Source organism: Momordica charantia, assembly GCF_013281855.1.
Source record: "Momordica charantia cultivar OHB3-1 chromosome 9 unlocalized genomic scaffold, Mcharantia_2.0 BLBB01000009.1, whole genome shotgun sequence".
Classification (NCBI taxonomy): Eukaryota; Viridiplantae; Streptophyta; class Magnoliopsida; order Cucurbitales; family Cucurbitaceae; genus Momordica; species Momordica charantia.
Genome location: NW_028275167.1, coordinates 3,085,961 through 3,107,091, shown reverse-complemented (window position 1 = coordinate 3,107,091; position 21,131 = coordinate 3,085,961). Strand labels below are relative to the sequence as shown.

At 35.5% G+C, this 21,131-nt stretch overlaps 4 protein-coding genes and 1 pseudogene across 5 annotated transcripts; all 5 read right to left on the bottom strand.

Moving 5' to 3' along the window:
- Positions 1-1,718: 1,718 nt before the first annotated feature.
- LOC111014575 (uncharacterized) lies at positions 1,719-3,695 on the bottom strand. Its single transcript, XM_022289369.2, has 4 exons — positions 3,376-3,695; positions 2,886-3,269; positions 2,441-2,809; positions 1,719-2,255 (listed from the first exon to the last, which is right to left on the bottom strand). Exons 1-4 carry the CDS (start codon positions 3,560-3,562, stop codon positions 1,897-1,899), a joined length of 1,299 nt encoding a protein of 432 aa, XP_022145061.1. The 5' UTR covers positions 3,563-3,695; the 3' UTR covers positions 1,719-1,896.
- A 1,706-nt stretch (positions 3,696-5,401) lies between these two features.
- Positions 5,402-8,257, bottom strand: LOC111020477 (uncharacterized). 2 transcript variants are annotated; one of them, XM_022297164.2, is made up of 3 exons: positions 8,102-8,257; positions 7,666-7,965; positions 5,402-6,605 (listed from the first exon to the last, which is right to left on the bottom strand). In XM_022297164.2, exons 2-3 carry the CDS (start codon positions 7,783-7,785, stop codon positions 5,697-5,699), a joined length of 1,029 nt encoding a protein of 342 aa, XP_022152856.2. In that variant the 5' UTR covers positions 7,786-7,965; positions 8,102-8,257; the 3' UTR covers positions 5,402-5,696. The 2 variants fall into 2 exon arrangements, with proteins under 2 accessions (XP_022152856.2, XP_087974189.1); XM_088118063.1 differs by lacking the exon at positions 8,102-8,257 and having other exon boundaries at positions 7,666-8,061.
- A 5,827-nt stretch (positions 8,258-14,084) lies between these two features.
- Positions 14,085-15,975, bottom strand: LOC111013740 (uncharacterized). The gene is made up of 3 exons (XM_022288266.2): positions 15,169-15,975; positions 14,924-15,096; positions 14,085-14,421 (listed from the first exon to the last, which is right to left on the bottom strand). The coding sequence occupies exons 1-3, from the start codon at positions 15,787-15,789 to the stop codon at positions 14,280-14,282; spliced, it is 936 nt and encodes a 311-aa protein (XP_022143958.1). The 5' UTR covers positions 15,790-15,975; the 3' UTR covers positions 14,085-14,279.
- A 1,249-nt stretch (positions 15,976-17,224) lies between these two features.
- Positions 17,225-19,202, bottom strand: LOC111015178 (uncharacterized). The gene is made up of 2 exons (XM_022290129.2): positions 18,939-19,202; positions 17,225-17,589 (listed from the first exon to the last, which is right to left on the bottom strand). The coding sequence occupies exons 1-2, from the start codon at positions 19,168-19,170 to the stop codon at positions 17,450-17,452; spliced, it is 372 nt and encodes a 123-aa protein (XP_022145821.1). The 5' UTR covers positions 19,171-19,202; the 3' UTR covers positions 17,225-17,449.
- A 965-nt stretch (positions 19,203-20,167) lies between these two features.
- Positions 20,168-20,492, bottom strand: LOC148208844 (EPIDERMAL PATTERNING FACTOR-like protein 2 pseudogene; annotated as a pseudogene).
- Between the last annotated feature and the right edge of the window lie 639 nt (positions 20,493-21,131).

The window sequence follows — 21,131 nt, the reverse complement described above, 5'->3', positions numbered from 1 at the left end:
ATGATGAAAAAGTTAAGAGAGAAAAAGCGGTTAAGGGTGATAAAAATGAAAGTAAAAAAAAAAAAAAAAAAAAATTAGAAAGAAAGGGGAAAATATATAGAGAAAAAAGAAAAAGTCCGAGTGAGCAAGAGGAAAAAAAAATTGAGCGGACAAAAATGGATTAAAATTATTTATGGTAAATTTAATTATTTACCTTCTAAGTTCTTTAGAGCGGATACCCGCTCTAGTACCTTTTAAAACTGATAAATTATCATTCAATCCAAAAACTTTAAGTTGATGAATTCAAATTAATTTAATCACTGGGGAGATCCTTTTTTAGTCCCTCACTCGATTGTAAAATGTTTATTCTTTTTTATCGTAGATCGATCGTAGTAGAGTTTTTGTTATTCGTATTAATAGCAACTAATAGAGGAGGACGTCTGGATATGTTGTCGAAAGGGAGGACTACTTTGAATAGCTTCCTCACACCACTCGAAAATGGACATATATTCGATCTTTATTTGATAAAATAAAATAATAATAAGGGAAAAACTTTTAACTGGTCAAAGTTAGAAAGGCAAAAGCGTACAAATTGGGCTTTTGAGACTCCAAATTAAAGTGAAAAAGTTCCATTGCTCTTGAATTTTCCCAAGTCTCCTCTCTTATATCTATATTTTTTCTTCCCGGTGTAGTAGAGGAAATTCAATTTTTACACTGAATTAATCAATCTTTTACTTTAAAACTTTCAATTTCATTCCAATTATAAGTGTTACAATTTTTTGTTTGTTTGATTTTCGTTACAATAAAGAAATCTATGAAAACCCACTATTTCAGTGAAAATCAATTCAAAATTCTATTAAGTTAGAGTAAAAGATTGATAATTAAATAAATATATGATCTCTAATTAACTATTCTCCAAGTCTCTTTAGTTTTGTACTAAACCTCTATACTTTGAGATTAATTCGATTAGTTTAGCTTCTAAATTTTCAAGATGTCTATAAATTAGAGTTTTGTTATACACTATTAGAGAATGGGCTTAATGACTTCTATGACATAACTTTGTACCATAGATAATGAAAAAAACGAGCTATAAGAAATATTTTTTTAAAGTACAACATGTAGGGATGGAAGATCGTACTCACACCTTCTCAAATGGAGGTATATGTCAATTACCGTTAAAATCACAAATATTACCATATTAAATAATTTGCAGACCTACTGAAATTATTTCAAACATTATTAATTAATTGATTATATTTTTTTTATTAAAAAAATTGGATTAATTCAATTTTTTTTAATTATTATATCAAAAAGTTATTCACTCATTAAATCATATTAATAAATGTGGGACCCACATAAAAACATCTCACAAAAGATACCCAAAAAGTCACGTACTTTTTCGTACAGTATATTTTATATAAATCTTTGAATTTCCACGACAGCCATGATTCATTGAAGATAAGAAAAATAAATTAAAACTTTTGACTTACAGAAGTCAGTCTTAAATGCTTAAAAAAAACACACACACACACGTAAAAGTCAAGTCTTAAATTAAAGCTGTCAACGTGTTGAAAGATAAAAGGATAAGAAAATGAAGACATAATTCAAAGATTATTCTACTCAAATATTCTTTTTTAATTACAAAATATTAGAAATTTTAACCCGAAATGGTAAGGTATTAACGTAATCCAATCAGATAAAAAAAAACGAGAATAAAATAATGAATAATACACAAATACTAGTAATAAGTAAAGTAATGTCATTTATTTATATATATGAAAATAATGAAATGACAAAATACAAGATGACAGGTGGACACACAACAGTGGCTGCGACAGCCAAATAATCAAAAAGCAACAAAAGAGAAAAATAAAAAATAAAAAAGAAATCAGCTACGCTACAGAAGTCGCAGTGTTTCTAGAATAGGCTCATAACGACGCCGAGCAATGTGACGGAGAGAGCGGCGGCGACGGCGTTCGCGGAGGAGCCCGGTGGAGAAGCGGTTTGTGGGCCTCCGGCGCCGGTGGACGGTGAGCCGCCGGGGGAGTTAGCGGCGGAGGTGGACCTTGTGGCGGTGACATTGATTGCTAATTTCTGGCCTCCCAGGCAGTGCCCATCCTTAGTGCAGATGAAGTAATACTCGCCGGGAGTCGAGAGGAACACCGTCGCCGGCCCGATTTCGAGGCTCTCGCCGATCTCGTTGTCATCGCTACATACATCGAAGGATGCTTTTGGTACTCTTTCCACGTCGTGCACATCGGTTCTGAAATTGAACACTGCAACAACCGAAATTGAAATCAGATTCAACTCACTCGATTCAAAAGCGTAAGTAGATGGTTTGGGTAGATCGAAAATAACTATTAATCGGACGAAATAATAAGGCAGAATTCGAACACTCGAACTCCAGCCAATGAATAACGACTAGTCAAACCCAAAATTAAAACTGGGTTCTTGTTCTTACCCAGAGAATCCCCGACGGCGAATGTCTTTCCGGCGGCCCACTTGGCGTAGAAAGCTGGATCGCCTTGTGGGACGGACCAACCTGTGGCGTCACCGACGATATGGCTCACCGGTGGTGCTGGACGAGTGGTGGTAGGGGGAGCCGCCGGCCCAGATGCGGCGGCGCCGGTGACATTGATAGCTAATTTCATCCCTTGCTGGCACTGCCCATCCTTGGAGCTGATGAAGTAATACTCGCCGGGGATGGAGAGGAGGACGGTTGCAGGGCTGATTTCAATGTCTCTGCCGATCTCGTCGTCGTCGCTACACGCATCGAACGATGCTTTTGGTACCCTCACGACATCGTGTGCGTTGGTTGCGAAGTTGAACACTGAAACAACAACAAATTCTTCAAAATTTTTGAAACAGAAATTTAAAAAAAAAATCGAATTAGAACCCATTCTTACCGAGAGAATCGCCAACGGTAAAGGTCTTTCCAGCAGCCCAGGTGGCGTAGAAAGCGGCACCGCCCTTTGGAATAGCCCAGCCTGCAGCATCTCCGACGACATGGGTCACCGGGGTTTTCCCGGGAACCGGCGTAGCAGAGGGCGGACCGGCGGGTTTAGGGGCGGCGGGTCCGGAGGCGGCGGAGACATTGATCGCCATTTTCTGGCCGAGGACGCAACGCCGATCGTTAGTACAAATAAAGTAATGCTCGCCGGGAGACTTGAGAACAATAGTTGCAGGGCTGTGGTCAAAGTCGTCCCCAATCTCATCATCATCACTACACGAATCGAACGAAACTTTCGTTACTTGCGCAACATCGTTGTCATCACCCGTAAAATTGAACACTGCAACAAACAAAAACACCAAAAGAATTAGAAAGCAGAGGAAAAACAGGGGGAGGGCAAGAACAAGAAACAGAGGAGTTCATAAAAATTGGGTTTTTTTCCGTACCAAGAGAATCACCGACAACGAACTTTTTTCCAGCGGCCCACTTGGCGTAGAAATCGGCGCCGTTTTGGGGGGCGGCCCAGCCGGTGGCGTCGCCGACGATGTGAACCGTCTGAGCGGCGGCGTTTTGAAGAAGAAACACGAAAAGGGCGAAGCCCAGAACAAGAGCGATCTTCCCGGCGGCGGCCATCCCTGTGTTTCCTCTTTTTCTTCCGCTGTAAACTGAAAGGAGTCGATGATGGGAATCGATGGGAGATCGTAGGAGAATTTATAATGCCAAAAAATGGGTAGGAAAAGTAAAGAGAAGAAAGTTCTTAATTTAGACGCGGCTTTGGGACGAAGTTTGCCCGCCTTTGATGGACGCCGGTCAAACCAGAGGCTCCAACCACAAGTACTTTTTGTTTGTCACGGATTAGAAAAATCAAAGCTTTAGAATGATCAACGATGGGGTGCTGCCAACTGGAAACATGACAAAACAAAACACACACACAGACGGATTTTCGTTTACGAGCTTCAAATTTCAAATTGAAATCGTGGAATTTGGTGCCTAATCTAAATTTAGTCTTAATTCTTGTGGATTTTTTTAATTCAGATTTTGGAGACTTGTTTTGTTTGTGGATGCTTTTTTCAAATGTGAGAGTGTTCAAACTTCAAACATTGATTTGGTTTCATTTCAGACCAAATAGTGATTGTACATTTTGCTGTGGGCAAATTAAACTAAACTAAGCTTCTTTCCAGGAAAAAAAAAAAAGTTTGAGTGTTCATATGGTTTGGTTTCAAGGGTGGTGAACAAAACTAAATTAAATGAATTTGAAATGGATTTTGAAAGGTCCGAAACGATAATTAAAAGATTACAAATTTAGTTTATAAATTTCTAATGTTGCTAATAGATGTTGAACTTTAAAAAAATACCTAATACAGCTTTCAATTTTTAGTTTCGTATTTATTAGATCTCTGAATGCTTAAAAACATGTATGTGAATCTTTTATCTTGTGTCTTACGAGTTTCTGACATATTCGATATTATTTATAAATTTATAGACACAAAATTGAAATTGTTTGACCATCGTTGAAATTTTATGAAACAAATTATATACTTTTTAAATGATTTATTAGACATGACTGAAAGTTCAATTGAACTTATAACTAATTAAAATAAAAATATTTTATAGGGAGTAAGTGCTTTTAAATTTAAATTAGGGATTCTTTGAAAAAAATATTGCATAGAAAGAAACTCTAACTATAAATTAACAATTTTTTCAAATTTTGATATGGTTTATTGAAGACCACAATTGATGTCCGACAAGATTTTTTTATAACTGAAAAATTAGGTATTTTGGATTTCGATTTCATGCACGACCCCCTATAACCAATTGTTTACAAGTCTGCACATTTATCATAAGATCTGTTATTGGCTATTTCAAAAGCAACTAATACTTTTTTTTTCATAGCATGTGAATTGTGGCATGCAAATAAGAATAAAAAATGTAGCAACTTTATCGAAGAAATTTCTGGGTCCATTACAAAAATTCTTGAGGTGTGCTTCCAAGAAACTTCCTAAACATGATTTTGGACTGCCTGTTTTCCCATTTCATCTTTGGTTTTCTTTTCCAACTTTGCTATTTTCTCTCTCTGAACTCTGTTGCTGCCCTCTTTTTCTTTGATTCTGAATGTTCCAAGTCCTTGAGATTGGCTTTTCGGGAAGTCGCTAAATTTCCAAAACCATGGCGAGGACTATCGCTTACCAACTCAAGACTTGCTGCTTTCAGACATCGCGCACGTTAGGTGAAGGAAATGAGTCTCTCGATATTTTCATAATGGTACGATATGGTCGCTCCTGATTACTTGACTGTTCCTCACAAAGAAAAATCAATTAATTCGGTGCCATGATAAGGACCACTCATTAAATTCACTGGCTAAGAATACCAAGTCAGCAGCAGCCATTCTTCCCCCATCTTGTCCAAGCCAAAGCTAGGCTTGGAGGGCAAGGCTACAAAACTTTCAACATTGAGAAATCAAGAGAGGCAGAGTATTGGGAAACTTCTTCTACTTCATTTATTATGATCTAACTGATACAAATGCCTGATGTCAGCCAAAAAAACGAAAAACAGAGAGAGAAGAAGAAAAAACTACATCTTATCTACCATTAGAATAGGTTAAATTTTCTTTTTGCAGCCAAGTCTAGCCTTAACAACATTAAAATTACAGTCATTGCAGCAATTTCAAAGTTACAAAAGGAGAAAGCCAGCAACTGACAAAAGGGTGGTGGCAAGTCCATGTGGCTGTGCAAGTTGTGATGGGGGTATTGGAGATATCTGACTTGGTTTACTTACCGTTTTCAGTCACCTCGTTTTCGTTTATATTCCCTCTGTTCTTGGCCTGTACGTCGTGTTTTCCCTCGTGCTTTTGTGCGTCTTCGTGTTCCGTGATTGCTCCCTCGGATGCTGGTGTTATTCCAGTTCCATTTTCCTTAATATTACCAACGTCTGGTTTGTCCTGTTTCATACAGCAGGAATCAATATCCTTTTCAGCTTCAGTTTGTGATATGTTTTCCCCTTTCTCTTGACCAACCTCCAATGCCACATTTTCGCAAACTGTGGCAACCTCTCGAATTTGAACATGCCCATGACTTTGATCTTCCGCTTCTTTTCCATCTTCAGCATCTAACTGACCGTTCTTGGTTTTTGTTTTGTCGCTAGGCACGTTTTCAATGCAAGTGTCCTCTTTCCTATTTTGGAAGGTTTCCACCTCTGTGGTGTTTCTCTGTTCAGTTTCTTTTGTTTCTTCATCTTCCTTCTTGGCCTCTTCATCCTTGGCAGTTTCAATTTCCTTTTCTTTTGTTTCATCTTCATTTTTAGGCTCTTCATCCTTGGAGTCTTCCTTTTCTTTCTCAGTTTCAGCATGAACCTTCTCCGACATTTCAGCATCTTTAATATCAGTTTCCTCTGCACCCTTCTCCATTTCATTGTGTTCCTTCTTCTTTGAACCTGGCGATCTTCTAGCTCGTTTCCTTGAGGGCTCTTCCTGTGGTGGAGTTGCCTTGGCCTTCTCACTAATCCTGGCAGATCTCCTAGGTGTCTCACCAGTACTCCAATCGAAATCCGATATTGCAACATGTCCAGGGTGCGATTTTAAGTACTGCTCGAGCTGTTTTCTAGTACTGATCTCCTCACCAGTTGGTGCTACAAATACGATCTCATTCTTTTTTGGTGCACCTCCCTTCCTGGGTACAAACTGCAAAAGAATGTATTTAATATAATATGAAGCATTTTGACTGTCATCTTAAAAGTGGAAAACGAGAAAGAAAAAAAAGAGAAGAAAATTATCGAAGCTCTTTACATAGATGGTTTTGTATCCCAGTTTGTAGATTAAGAACATAAGAAACAAAAATATCAAATAAGGCTCTAAAAGACAGGGCACGATTGGAGTTCAAAACAGTATCGTTATTGCTATGCACAACTGCGAAAGCTTAAAGTTTATCTCCTGATTAAAGCTTAAGTTCGAGACTACCAATTCCTCATCTTCATTGTCTAGTTCATAATCGGATTTCTTTCTCGACATACATCTGAAACTTGTACCTGAAATCACGGCTTCAAACACGATTGCCATGACTCCTCCATTGGAGGGTGCAGAGGAATGGCAGTGGAACCAGAGACATTAACAGAAAACACTCCACGGCGTCTCAGGATACCGAAGTATACTTTACAGTTTCAAGTTTACAGCATCGTTTACACAATCCTCCTCCTCCTCTCTCTCTCTCTCTCTCTCTCTCTCTCTCTCTCTCTCTCTCTCTCTCTCTCTCTCTCTCAATGACAATTGCAAAAGAAATGCATTTCTTTGGGGAACTAGCAAATCGTTCATATTTTTCACAACCCTTATTCTCAGTCAAGGGAATATGGATTTTAGGTTTAAAAAAACACCCAAATCTTTAATTTCCCGTCTCTTCCCCCTCAATTTCATCTGTCCTAAAGCAGAATAGTTCCTCAGGCCATAAATAGTATGAGAAAGGCAGAAACCATAGCTACATCTACCAAATTTCTAAACTGAATGCGTCTTAAATTGGGGAAAAACCCTAAGAGTAAGCGTAAAGGCAAAGAGCGATTAAATCGACAAACCCTAGAACTAAAACTCAGCAGCAAGCAATCCCAGAGCACAATTCACAAAGAAAGAGTGATGCAACGAGAAAAAATCTGAAAATTGAGCAAGAATTAGAGAGACCCAGAAACAAAACTAACTCAAACAAGAGAGAGAAACAATCAAAAAGAACGAGAAAGCTCAAGAGAGTGAGAAAAACCAGTTTCTTCCAAGCGGGTGGAGCTGGAAGTTCCACAGAAGCAACGGCAGCTTCATCTGGAGCTCCTTCAACTGGATTTTGAAGCGGTTCTTTGCTCTCCACCGCCACTTCGTTTTCCATCTTCGAGTGCTCTCCAAAATCGCTTGTCTTCGATACGCTTCCTTTGGGAGTACAAATTCTTCAATGAACTTTTTTTTTTTGTCTCTCTCTCTCTCTCTTCAGAGTAGACGCATTTAGTTAAATCACGAGGGACAGAAACTTCATGAAGCAAAGAGTTCCACCAATCCGTGATGGGTATCTCTGTATTCACAAGTTCCCCAGAAATTTTGTTAACAAATAAATCGTAGAAAAATAAAATAACCCGATTTCTCTCTTACAAGTTACATCCAATGAATGAAATAAATAAAAAAAGTAATCAGATAAAAGAAAATTTTACCAAAATTTCAGCCTGCAATCGTATTTTCCAATTTTCTCGGGCCTTAACCGACGAACAACGTGTTAGAAACCATTAGCCGCGTTTAGCTCTCAAAATCATCTCTTTTTGCGAATAAAATAGTTAGAACACGCGCCCGACGTTTGCCGTGGAACTCACGACCCTGTATTATTTTCTTAAGCAACAGCTAAATTTCTCTACTGGACTAAAATAAATGCTAAATATATTTTTTCATTGTTACTGCGGGTTTTGTGGCTTTTATGGTACGTTAGAGGTAAAAAAAATCTTTACCACGTGTAGAACGGAGGAAGGTCGAAAGATCGTGTCTTTCCCTGAAAAAGTTGGAGGAATTGACGGCCTTTGTATTTGGTCCTAGAATAACCATCTAGGTAAAATCTCACTCGATTGGAGAGATTTTGTTCCATCTCCAAACTTGCGCACTCGACAGGCCGACTTTCAGTAGCAAACTATCCAACAGTTGAAATTGTCTATGACACCCGACCTATAAATAAATAGCCTCGCTGTAGTATTATGTATCATATTCTAACTCGGTCTTAATATTTAAGTTGAACTTAAACTGATTTGAACATCAAAAGTGTCTATTGCTTCTTTTATACAAGTCTTCTTTATCAAGTGATACTAAAGCTGGATTAGGTACCTAATTAAGCCATGTTCTAACAGAGATCTAAAGCTGCACAAATAAGTTAGGTTAATAGAATTAATCCGTATTAAATTAAATGTGTTTAATATTTTTTAATTATACAGTTTTTGTTTGATGAACGTCGAAATTGGTTAATATTAACTTTATATTGCATGATGTTTAGTAATATTGAAAAAACATTTTAATGAGAAATTAGGCCATCTAGTAGTAGGATAATTGAGCTTTTTTTTTCATTTTTAAAAATTTAAAAGAGGTACTAATTTTTCTTTTAATAATTGTATTATTATTATTATTTTGACAATAACTTTCATCAATTAGGTTATCTAAATTTCTGTAAACTTATATAATATTCATGCGATTGAAATACATCATCAACTAATTTTAACATTCATCAATGATATAAAAAAAAATATTAAGAGGCAAGAAATTAAATTGAAAATTTTTAAAATAATAAAGAGTAAAATATATACTAAGGCTAAAATAAATGGTTTGATTTTTTTGTATTAAATATAAGATGGTAAATGGTAAATCACGCGGTGGAGGGGAGCGTGGGAGTTAAAAGTGTGGGGGCACACCGCACATGTGGAGTTAATGGGGATTTTGGATAACGTGGGTTCATCAACTGAATTGGAATCTGACTTTCACGTCCGCGCGTGATTCTCATTTCTCTTTCCTTCTCCAATGCTGGTCCACTCTTCTACCGCCACGTGTCATTCAGGTTTGCTATATTCGCGTATTATACGCAATAATTATTACTCTCTTATTATTAGTTAGTGGGTCCTATCTAAAACTTTGAGTTTCCTCATGCAAAATGTGATCATATAGATTTCTTTTTTTTTTTTGTTTTATTTATAATTGTTTTTTAATACTATTTTGGTAATGTTTTATCTGAATTTAAAGACACCCATTATAAGAAAAAAAAAATTATATTTAGTGTGTATGGTTTATTTACATCATACATATACTCACAAAACTTAATTTTTAAAGTTACATTCTAAATTTTACAAAAGAAATCAACAGACTAAAATACATATCACCTATCACCTAGACTTTTGTGACTTATTCCAAAATTTTAATCTGCAAGTGTATCATCACTATGAGCCAAACATTAAACATTTTCTCCATATATTTTATTTGTTTTATTTTAGTCTCTATCTCTAAAAATTAAATAAACATTTTTTTATTAGTACGATTACCTAAATTAATTGTAAATTTCAGGGAAGAAATTATGAATATAGACATTAGCAGGGTTTTGCTAGTTTAGCTATGTCATTAAATTGCATCTATGCTCAAATCATAGGTTAAATTATTGAAGTTTTGATATATGTCAGAGTAGACGATGTGCATATAAGCTGGTTCGAACATTCATGAATATATAAAAGAATAATTATTTAAAATTTAATCTACTAATAGAAATCGTTGACATATGAGAAGGAACCCAATGTTGCACACAATTTCGGCCTCACTAAACTTTCATTATCTAAGCCCATTTGTTAGATTACAAGACCTAGCTATAGTTACACTTATAAAAGGTCTTATCCAAATTTCCAAGGTGAAGTTGGAATTATATCAGTAGTAATTAAGATCAATAATTTTCTCTTTTATTCTCTTTTAGTGAAAACAATTTCAATTTAATATTTTCTTAACTTAGTCAAAGAAGTTCATCAATCAATTTATATTAACTACGACTTGAAAGTAATAAATTTAGTTAGATGATGATATTCTAAAGAATGAAAGTGCAGGATTAAAGAAATTGGGAAATTTTTGTAGAAATAATTAAAAACACTCTAAGCAACATATTTAACTCATTGTCAAAATCATTTTTAGAAAAATATATTTAGTTTAAGTGTGGATGTTATTATATTTCAGTGATGATTTGACTAAATGAATCAAGGAGATGTTATTTTTTCTCATTATTGTTTTAAGTTTATCGTCAATATAAACCACTACTTATAGATAGAAAAGTAAGTAGCAACTTTCTCAACATTCAAAAATAATAATAATAATAATAATAATTACATAGGTAGTAGATATGGATGAACTTTGGGAATTGATTTAGATGCAAAATTTGACTTACAACCAACCTAATTGCAATAATAGAAGAAAAACAAGTAAAAAGAATGGACCATTCAAATTAAAGAGAGGGTTTTCAATATTTACATATATATTATAATTCTATTCTAATCTAATCCTAGTTCGAATCTAATCCAATAAAAAGAATGGACCATTCAAATTTGTATGTGTGTAATGAGTCGAATATTGAATCAAGGGACAGGTGGCCTGCAATAGACTTTTATCAAGTAGGGTAGCTTCGAACCCACCTCCATAGGGCCGTTGGAGGGTTTTGCCGGAGTTCTCGACAGGTGGCTGAGAACTGGTCGGTCGAACTTGATCGATTGGGACCTGGTCATGCCCTAGATTTGGTCCTGTCCTAGATCTAATCATGTCTTAGACTTGTGATGTAAAAGCATGTGATGTTGTTGCCTGTCGGGTCTAGCTTTATACAACTTTGTCTATATATATATAGTTCGCTTAGTCTTCTATACATATATATAATTACTCTCAACTTCGTTTGTGTTTCGACTAACACATTATATTCTGATATTATTGTAAATGTTATGTTTTATTATTCCCATAAGTTTGAATTCAATCATAATTGAACTTTAAAAAAACTTCTCATCCCCCATAAAATTAAAAGGTTTCAAAAATGCCCCTCCAAAAGTTTTAAATGACAAAAGCTTTTCCTTTCCTCTGTCCTAAGTAAACCCTAGAATGGTTGAAGGCCCTGAATGTCAATTCGAATTTATCATTCTTCACTACCTAATGGGACTAATTTCTTTTCCAAAAAAAATAATAATAATAGGATTTTGTGTTTTGGAATAGTAGTCTTTCCTTTCTGGCATTAGTTTGATTTTTCAAACTAAATATCCGAATCAGCTGCTAATTTAGTGCAGTTTAATTTTTGGATTTACTTGGGATTAAAGAGAAGAAAATTAAATTGTGCACTGAATGATCGATCGTCTTTCCCTCAATTAATCAGATTGATGAGACAATTTTTTTTATACAACATGTGAGGGTGGAGGATTGAATTTATAGTCTTTTAGTTGGAGATATATGTCAATTATCACTGAGCTATACTCACTTCACCAATGAGATAGTTGATTCATCATTTAAGTTTATAATTCGTAATATATAGAAACTGAGTTTATATTTATATGCAAATTTGTTTCTCTCAAACTTAAAATTTTGCTAATCTCACACGTTAATAGCTATATCATCCCATCTTAGGTTTACATTAACTCAAATTTATGAAACCTATGTTTTTTTAACTTTAAAACCCAAATATTGGTTATATACAATCTCAAGTTTCTATAAGTTATTCCTTTGCATAATCTAAATACATATATAATGCAAATTCATATTTTTAACTATTGGCTTAATTAACTCAAACTTATTTAAGTTGTGAAGCTTAAACATCTCTAGCTAAAATTTATCAAATCAAAGGTTAATATAATAATCGTTGAGTATATTGAGATTTTTCGTGTTAGGATGTTAAAATTTTTGTTTTTTTTTTTTCACATGGTTGGAAACATATATATATTTTTAACACAATAAGAGATTTGTTTTAGCGGTAATTTTTTTAATTAAGTTACCTTAGACATAGCTTTTAATTTAAGAACAATCTCAAGTTCAAGTGTTCTTAAAAAAAAACAAAAGGTACGAAAAAGAAGAGTAGAAGCAAGAATACTAACAACTCCATGTACAATGTAGAAATTTCTAACACACGATATAGAGATGACAGACAATTTTATCTGATTTGATTAAATTTATTAGTCTTGGAATCAGTCTTTCAACTTCCATGTATTTATAATGATTCAAATAAATGGTAGATAACATAAAATAAAAAGACTTAAAAAAGAAATCTTCCTTTTGATATCACTCAAATTTATGAATCATTTAAGAGCATAGTTTACTATTGAACTTAATTAAGTAGCAAGCAAAAGTACAAAATAATTAATTAAAAAAAGAGGCCTCTGGAAAATCATTGACATTTTCCATTATTATTATTATTATTATAGACATTTTCTATGCTTGTCTGTATCGTTAAACATTTTTAAATGTCCTATTATTAACTAATCTGAGCATAATTCAACTCGCATATATTTCGATAAAAGGATCATAGACTCGAACTCTCATCTCATATTTATTGTGTGTATATATATATATATAAATAATTTTTTTTTAATTTTTGGCAGAAATAGACACCAAAGTGGGTCATATTATATTAGATAATCCACTTGCCATTTTATACATCTTAATTAACTGTCTTTTCTTATCTTTTATTATTTTTTTCCCATTTAAATTTAAAATTCTCAAGTAGGGTTAAGAATTTTGAACACACCCACCAATTAATATGTTGAAATAAGCAAGTGGAGACCAGTTTTGCAGATGCTGGAAGTGGAAGCTCCTGCTTGATTAGAAGATTACAATGGGCTAGAACCCAAAATTCTTTATTCAATTATTAAAATAATGCCTGCGGGACTACTTTTTTTAGTGATAATGTTTTATAATTTATAAATGAATTCCGCCACCTAATATCAACTCTACCACCCCACCATTTTTAGAAAGTTGGCGTAAGTAAATATATATCCTAACCAAATGAGCTATGTTCAGAGCCATTTTAATCGACCCCTCCATATATTCTACAATGATATGATATTTGTCCACTTTGAACATGTACCTGTAAAAGATCTCGTACTTATAGAGATGTTATCGATTATTGTATATTGATGATATTCTCCTCATCTATCTCGCCAATGTGGGACGAATCACATTTCAACAAAAGTGGTGATAAAGCATGAAAGCTAAAATTAAATTTAGCTTAGTTTGATAGCACAAGATTAAAATATTTAAAAGCATGCTTTGGAACAGCTTAGCTGATACATGAAAGAAAATGACATCAAAAGTGACCCACATTTGGTTGTAGCCATCCACCAGCCACAAATATAGAATATCTGCAAATCACCACATAGAAGAAAAAGATATCCTATTGCAATTGAAAGCTAATCTAACTCCTTTGACTCTTCCATTATTCCAACCAACTTAGGAATTAAACACAAAGCAACTTCACTTTTTCATCCCTCCGATCGGGATCGGGATCGAGATCTTGTATACCGACGTCCAATCTCAACCATTCAACTATTAACAGCCATTAACAAATAAAGCTTGACCCTTCAGATTGGAAATTCTCATAAGGAAAGAAAAATAGTGCTAAAAGAGAAAGTAATGTTGAATCTTCCTCTATAGAACATAGTGGCAAAAGGGTTTCAAAAGTGGCTTTATTTATTACCTTTTTACATTGGATAAGTTATAGAAAGGGTTACCAGTTAGAGAATCATATCCATTCCGCAAAAATTACATATATACTAAGAACAAAAGGGGCTCTTAAGATGTGTATGAGCTGATACTTTATTGAAGTTATCTTACAGTGGAAAGTAGTGTGTTGCATATTTGGTGAGATTAGGAAGCTGCTGCCAAAGGAGAGTGGTGAGGAGTTCCATGTGCGAAACCGGGCGGAGATGAGCAGCTTTCCTCTGCCTTATCGTCTTCTTCGTCAACATCGGTATCCCAGAGAAACCGTGCATATGAAGCTAGGAGATAGCTGTAGATCACAGAGAGATTTTGCACTAATAAGATCAACTTTGAACCAATATCACAATCAGAGAAGCAAAGACCAACGAAATATTCTCTTTTTTTCTTAACACTTGATCAAAAGCATAACCAGAAAAGGCTAACTGAAGGATTTCAATTATGAGATGTATTTGGCTGAATTTGATGACAACTATACCATATGGTCCATGATCCACTTACTAACAAAGACAACTTTCGCATCTCTAGGAGAAAATACACAAATCACAATCAAATTGGACTATTCACAACCACTGAATGTTTAGGATTTGAATTGATATTGAAACTGAACTCAGAATTTCTTCAAGTTCTTGTGTTCATGGAGAAATTAATTAAGTTGGCCATCATTAGAGGTAAACGAATGAATCACCAGTCAACATAATCTCTTTCTAGCAAATCAAACAAGAATCAATCAATTCATAGAAATAAGAAGCAGCCCATCAAGAATAAATTGAATATATTCATATTATTCTCACCAATCATCTGGGGAAGTTTTAATTGCTTGATCAAAATAGGTTTCGGCTCGTTGAGCATCCTTCTGAGTACACCAAATTAGATCAGCATAAAGTGATAGAACATTTGCATCATTTGGATCAGCCAGAATCGCTCTTCCACAAAACTCCTCTGCCTTGGCAAAATCTCCATGGACCTAATGGCAGAGCATAATCAGAAGGGCAGCCATTGATGAGTTTGACAAGAGATTGCAAGAAAGTTAAAGTACCTCTTTCAGGAATTTGGCGTAATTTCCAAGTAGAAGGGCATTGTTAGGGTTTGCTTCAATCATCCTCTGGTAATAAGCATCCGTGCTCTTACTACCATGGTGATTGTTAAATCCCGACCTATCGTTGTCCCCTCCCCCACCGCCATCGGAACCTCTTCCGCCACCTCCGCCGCCACACACCCGGCCGCCGTCGCTTCCCATTCCGCCGCCGACAACCATCGTCTGCAGAACACATTCATCCCTCCTCTCATCACGCGCCTCATAATTTGGCACATTCACACCCAACCCAGAGCTCGAAAACAGTCTATGAATGGAAGACGAAGACGAATCCGAAGCGGGACTGAGCTCTCGATCTCGCACTGCTGCTCCATTCTCCTTGGATTTCACTTTCTTCGGTACCCGATTCTTCCTCCTTGGATCTGCGGCATCCGATTGTAGCAAGTTTTGGGTTGATTTCTTGGCCGAGTCATCCGAAGGAGGCGGAGGAGGGTGAAAAGAAGCGGCTAAGGAGAGCGATTTAGCTCTCTGAAGCTGGTGACATTGGTCCGATTCAGAAGGGGGGGATTTGGTTTGATGAAGCCAAGAATTGAGAATTGGGGTTGAAGAAGTTCTCAACAGCATGCTTATGCGGTGCGAAACCAGTGAATTGAAGGAAAAGGGTATGATCAGATCAGAGAATCGGGTGAGAGTTGATTGTGAGAAGTGAAGAAGGAGTAGGAAATTGTTGATGGAAGTTTATGGAACCAAAACTGGTGAAGACAGAAGGGTTCTGGTACTCCTCCATTCTTAGAAACCAAGTGGTGGCAACTGGGTTTTTATAGATGCCATGGAATGCCCAAGTGATATCAATTTTTGTTTTCTTCTTCAAATACAAAGTTTTTTTTTTTCTTTTAAATTGTTGTTTGAATTTTTTTTCTTTAACACGATAAAAGGTCGGAGATTCAAATTCATGATTTTGTACGGTGGATGCTTGGTAGAAACTCTTATAATTCCCGACTTAAATTTAATCTAAGGTGATTATTGAAGACCAACATGAGAATAGCTCAACAGTAATTAGTGTCTATTCCTTTATTTGAACATTTGATTTCTATATTTGTTGCAAATATTTTTTTTTTTTATCTTCTTCAAAACTCGATCGGAGAAAAGTTTTAAAATAATTGATCGATTCCAGTTCTTATCTGACGAGTGCACGTTGAGAAAAGTGTTTGGGTTAACTTTCAAAGCAATGGTTTCTTCCACAACACAATGATTATATCTTTTTATTCATGTTATGATGTTAAATGAAATCTAGATGGCGAATGTTAAAGAGGGTTATGAACACCAAAAATAAAGGATAAAAAGAAAACACTCACGAATAGAAGCTTGAATCGAATAGATCAACACCTCCTCACAGGACAACTCAAATGTTTGATCGATGAATTCAATCTTTCTGCCAAAACTTTTTCTAACTCTTCATCTTTCTGAGGCCTTCTATTAAGATATAATGATACACATAGATAATTTCAAAAGTTAAATGGACGACATATTTCTTCAGTGGATTTCGATAACTTAAATTGTCATGGTAGGTGACAAAGACATAATTGTCACTGCATTCTATTCTCAAGTCATTAGAGAAATTTACGAAACTCTATATTGACATCATTTGTATACTAATGATACTTTATTATTGTTCCAGGTTTTAAACCTCATAACAATAAGCACCTATAAGTTTCTAAATTAAATGTAAACTTTAATCCAATACTCCTTTTAATAATATAAATATTTGATTGCTTTAATTTTGATCACAGGATAACAACAAAAACACCCTTAGATGTTATGATCAAAAGTGGAAGAATTTAGGGCTGATTGTTTCATTGGAATCTCATGGGACTCGGATGAGCGTTTGCTTTATAGGAATATATGATACCCGACGTTTTAAAATACCTAAATATCCTAGGATGCTATTCAAATATTCTCATATATTATTATAAATTTTCCTACCAAGCAAATTCGGTTATCTAAAGATGTCGGACATTTGAATTTCTAGACATCTAAAATCCCTAAAACAAAACGTCCCTTAACGAAATTCATGAAACTTGATTAGAGTACAAAACAGAATACAGCTTTCCATGTCGGTTTACTTCCAATTGTTTCTTAGACCACTCAGTATGCAGCTACACAATATACAGGGTATATAGCCTTCCATGTTTGGTATCATCATCTAAAATATACTAAAGTAGCCTAACACTATTATGTATTAACCTACAATCCTTTACAAAATAATGCTTGCTTGTTTACAAAGCTATCGTCTAAATCGAGAGCCCTTATTGGGTCTATTTTTTCCATCCAATACTGAAGTCCAGAAGAAGAGGGACATCCAGAATAACACAGCAAAGAAAATCTGTACTCTGTCCTGAAATTTTGAGAAAAATGCTGGGAAACCTGTTCAAATAATGATATTAAGAGAAATAAGGGAACATGCTTTTATCTTTATTCACATCAGAGAGTTAAGCATGATGCCAAAGCAATTCAAATACATGCAACAAATTACAACATGAATTATCAAGAAAAACAGAATTAAGTTAGAACATTAAAATTCATATAATAACATGGCAGGATTCCTGAGTATTATTACAGTTACAGTCTAATACCTAGACCAATCGACATCTTCACTCCAAAATGACTTTCTCTAAAAATATGACAACTTATGACAGGCACTTCGAGAAACAAAATTCATTAATAAGAGAAAAGTAGAAAACACGAAGGTAAGCAATCTTCCAGAATGCAAAAAAATTGAGAAAAGCACTCCAATTGGCTATAATCAAGCAGCTAGTTACCCAAAAAAAAAAAAAGTTTGGAAAGGGTACTCCAATTCAAGGCAGGAAACTCTGACAACTCTGAAATCACTGCAACGTCAATTCCATTCACTTTCATATTAATAGACCACGTGTTCGGAATCAAGAACCAAAACTAATATTTGGCCAATGCGAACAAGGAAGTGTAAAAGAATGAATTGAAGAAAATTCAAGTTATCCTAGCCTAACAGCTTAACACCATCAACGACCAAAAATCTCCCTCACAGCAACCATATGATAGTGGCTGGAAAAGAACACACGCTTCCTTCATCTTCCGTTTGAAAGTTGCATCCTAAAAACTGACGTCACTCTTCCAGGAAAGCTAAAATATAACTGTCATGGAAGGGGGATGTATGGCTTTCTACTTGCAGGTAACACGAATACTAAGGTGATGCAAAAGAAAAAAAAAACATTGACATTTGAACTTTACTGACGCGGTTTATGAAAATTTTTATGGATCAGTAGTTTTTCTTTTTCTTTTTTTAATGAATATTTGTGTCGTTGCACCTAGTGAATCCTCCAAGTGCCATTACTTTTTTCCCGGTAAGATTTTCGACATATTTAGAAGGCATTGCACAAAATCTCCTACATAACGAACTCCCAAAACAAATCACAAGAAAATTAACTATTATGCCTAATCACATATGCATCCGCAGACCTACTAAATTTCCGAATGACAAAATACACGAACAAAATATTAGGGACGATCAACTTCCAAGCAACCAGAAATTCAAATGGATAATTAACGTTCTTATCAATTGTATTGTGAGTGAAAGGACCACTAGCACGAGCTGAGCTAAACGCAGGAGCTAATATAATTTTCATTTTAGGACATGAAGGCCATTCCATAGAGATAAAGATAAAGCAAAAACGAATCTGATCACAAGCAATCCAGTACATCAAACGAATTAAGCGCAGAAAGGAAATAATATGAACCTTTTGCACGAATCGGATCCTTGTCGGGAGGCGGACCGGAGTCCGGTGGCGGACGTACTGCTGCGCTGCAAGCGGCGGAGCTAGCATAAGGATTGGAGGAGAGCAAGAGAGATGAACGGCGGCGATGATGCGAAGAGAAGCAGATTTCCGGCGGAACACGGAAGCGCGAGCAGAGAGGAACGGCGATTGTAGAGGCGGTGAGGGAGTGCGTAGAATGATAGAAAATCGACATCCGGAGGAGCTACAAAATCAACGAACATGAACATTCCATTTCATCTTCCTCTTGTTATTCCTTTACATACACGACTTCAGCCATATGGGCCGACCCAAATCCAATCAGTCATCTTGAAGTCGTATATGGGCTAACTCGGCCCAAATCGACCCAAATATGGCAGATTTTTTTAAGCAAAAAAATTATTGCAGATTTAAATATGTAAAAAATAAAGAAATACATGTAGACTTTATTATAGCATGAAGTTTGAGAAGATTACATACAGTAGACATGGTCAATCGAGCATAGTTCAACTGATATATTATCGACCAAAAAATTGAAGGTTCAAATTCCTATTCCATATATGTTTTGTTGAACTATAAAAATAGGCATTTTCTACTAGAGGGACCTGCAACACTACCTCTAACCACGTATACAAATTAGTTTAACTAGTTAAAATATGGAAAGATAAAATACACTTTTGGTTTTTGAGTTGGAAGACAAGTGTCTATTTGGTTCATAAGTTTCAAAAAATGGCATCTTGATACCTGACGTTTAAAAAATAATTCTATATTGCTTGTATCTTATATGTATTTTATTTTCTCTTCCTCTCTCTTCCTCTTTCTTCTTCTTCCATTTTTGGAGTTCCATTAGTATAATTTAATGGGTTAAAACATAAAATCTAATCAGAGTCGAGAGTTGGAAGTTGGAATATGCTTTTAGAAAACATACTTCGGGACAACCATACAACTAATTCAGGTACATCATTGTCCAACCAAAATCACCCAATTAACAACGGCACTACAAATTCATTTATTGAAAATGAAGGCCGCCATTTGACACCATTCATATGGCTCAAAAACGGTGTGGTAGAATTCCACACCTCTTCATCACGTTTATACATGTTTATTACAACAATTAGCAAATAATTCCACACATTGGAACACAAAACTAGAGAGAAAGATCAAAAGAGATATGAAAATGAAAAATATATAATATATATATATACGTACTCGTCAAAAAAACATACTAATTTATGAAGTTGATGCTAACTACAAATACAATAGCTAGGGTTGATAGATGTTATTCCCACATCTACATTTCCATGACAGCAAATAATAGCTATCCTCTTCCTCACCGCGAGAGGAGGAGTACATAGCCTTAAAACCCTTTACCCGGTGCACCGGCACCACCACCGCTGCCATGCACGGCCTGCAACTCATGCACTTGTTCTCGCACCCGGGCGGCCTCGAACCCACCACCATTTTCCTCCCACCCACATAACTCCTACTTAGCTCCCCTCCGCCGTCCCCACCCTTCGACAAAACCGACCCATCTGAACAAAAGAAAAATACTTAACTCCTTACTAGTCAGAACCTGTCTCTATCAAATTTGATCGTGTTTGTCGTACCTGTAAAGGAGATGAAGATGAAAGCCAGAGCGAGAGCGAGTTTGAGGGAAGGTGGATGAGATGTGGAGGTAGCCAAAGCCATGAGTGATTGGTGAGGGTGAAGGATTGAAGTTTGAAGGTTGTGATTTTGGAGAAGGGTTGACAGATGTTTCCTGTGGAAGAGACATAAATAAGAGTGTTTTTGATGTGTTTGGGAAACTGGCTAGGCTGCTACTTGTGTTCTGAGTTGTAAGCTGTTAGTGAGTGACTGAAGTGACCAGTAGTTGATTGTTTTATTGTTTTTTCTTTTTGTTCTGTGGGTTAGGGCTACAATGACTTGTCTATTGGAAGGTGACACTGACAATGTATTTGTGCCTAGTTTCTCGAGCTGGGTTTCATATTTCATGTGGGACTATCTTTTCTCTTTATATTAAAGAAAAATGGTAGTTGTTGTTTGACATGGTTGGAAATTAATGTAACTGTTTTCTTCTGATCTTGGGAACTTGTGTGTTTCTGTACAATTTAAGAAATTGGGCAACTTTTTTTTTTTACTATTTTAATTACTTCTTGTGTTTGTGTTTGATTTTAGATT

What these genes read in the sequence shown, in the direction of transcription:
- LOC111014575 (XM_022289369.2), bottom strand. Translation starts at nt 3,562, where the DNA reads ATGGCCGCCGCCGGGAAGATCGCTCTTGTTCTGGGCTTCGCCCTTTTC. An exon ending in CGTTGTCGGTGATTCTCTTG is followed by an intron (nt 3,270 to 3,375) that starts GTACGGAAAAAA and finishes TGTTTGTTGCAG; the next exon opens with TGTTCAATTTTACGGGTGAT. An exon ending in TACCGTTGGCGATTCTCTCG is followed by an intron (nt 2,810 to 2,885) that starts GTAAGAATGGGT and finishes TTGTTGTTTCAG; the next exon opens with TGTTCAACTTCGCAACCAAC.
- LOC111020477 (XM_022297164.2), bottom strand. Translation starts at nt 7,785, where the DNA reads ATGGAAAACGAAGTGGCGGTGGAGAGCAAAGAACCGCTTCAAAATCCA. An exon ending in CACCCGCTTGGAAGAAACTG is followed by an intron (nt 6,606 to 7,665) that starts GTTTTTCTCACT and finishes ATTCTTTTGCAG; the next exon opens with TTTGTACCCAGGAAGGGAGG.
- LOC111013740 (XM_022288266.2), bottom strand. Translation starts at nt 15,789, where the DNA reads ATGCTGTTGAGAACTTCTTCAACCCCAATTCTCAATTCTTGGCTTCAT. An exon ending in ACGCCAAATTCCTGAAAGAG is followed by an intron (nt 15,097 to 15,168) that starts GTACTTTAACTT and finishes CTCTGCCATTAG; the next exon opens with GTCCATGGAGATTTTGCCAA. An exon ending in AAAACTTCCCCAGATGATTG is followed by an intron (nt 14,422 to 14,923) that starts GTGAGAATAATA and finishes TGTGATCTACAG; the next exon opens with CTATCTCCTAGCTTCATATG.
- LOC111015178 (XM_022290129.2), bottom strand. Translation starts at nt 19,170, where the DNA reads ATGTCGATTTTCTATCATTCTACGCACTCCCTCACCGCCTCTACAATC. An exon ending in GGATCCGATTCGTGCAAAAG is followed by an intron (nt 17,590 to 18,938) that starts GTTCATATTATT and finishes TTATTTGAACAG; the next exon opens with GTTTCCCAGCATTTTTCTCA.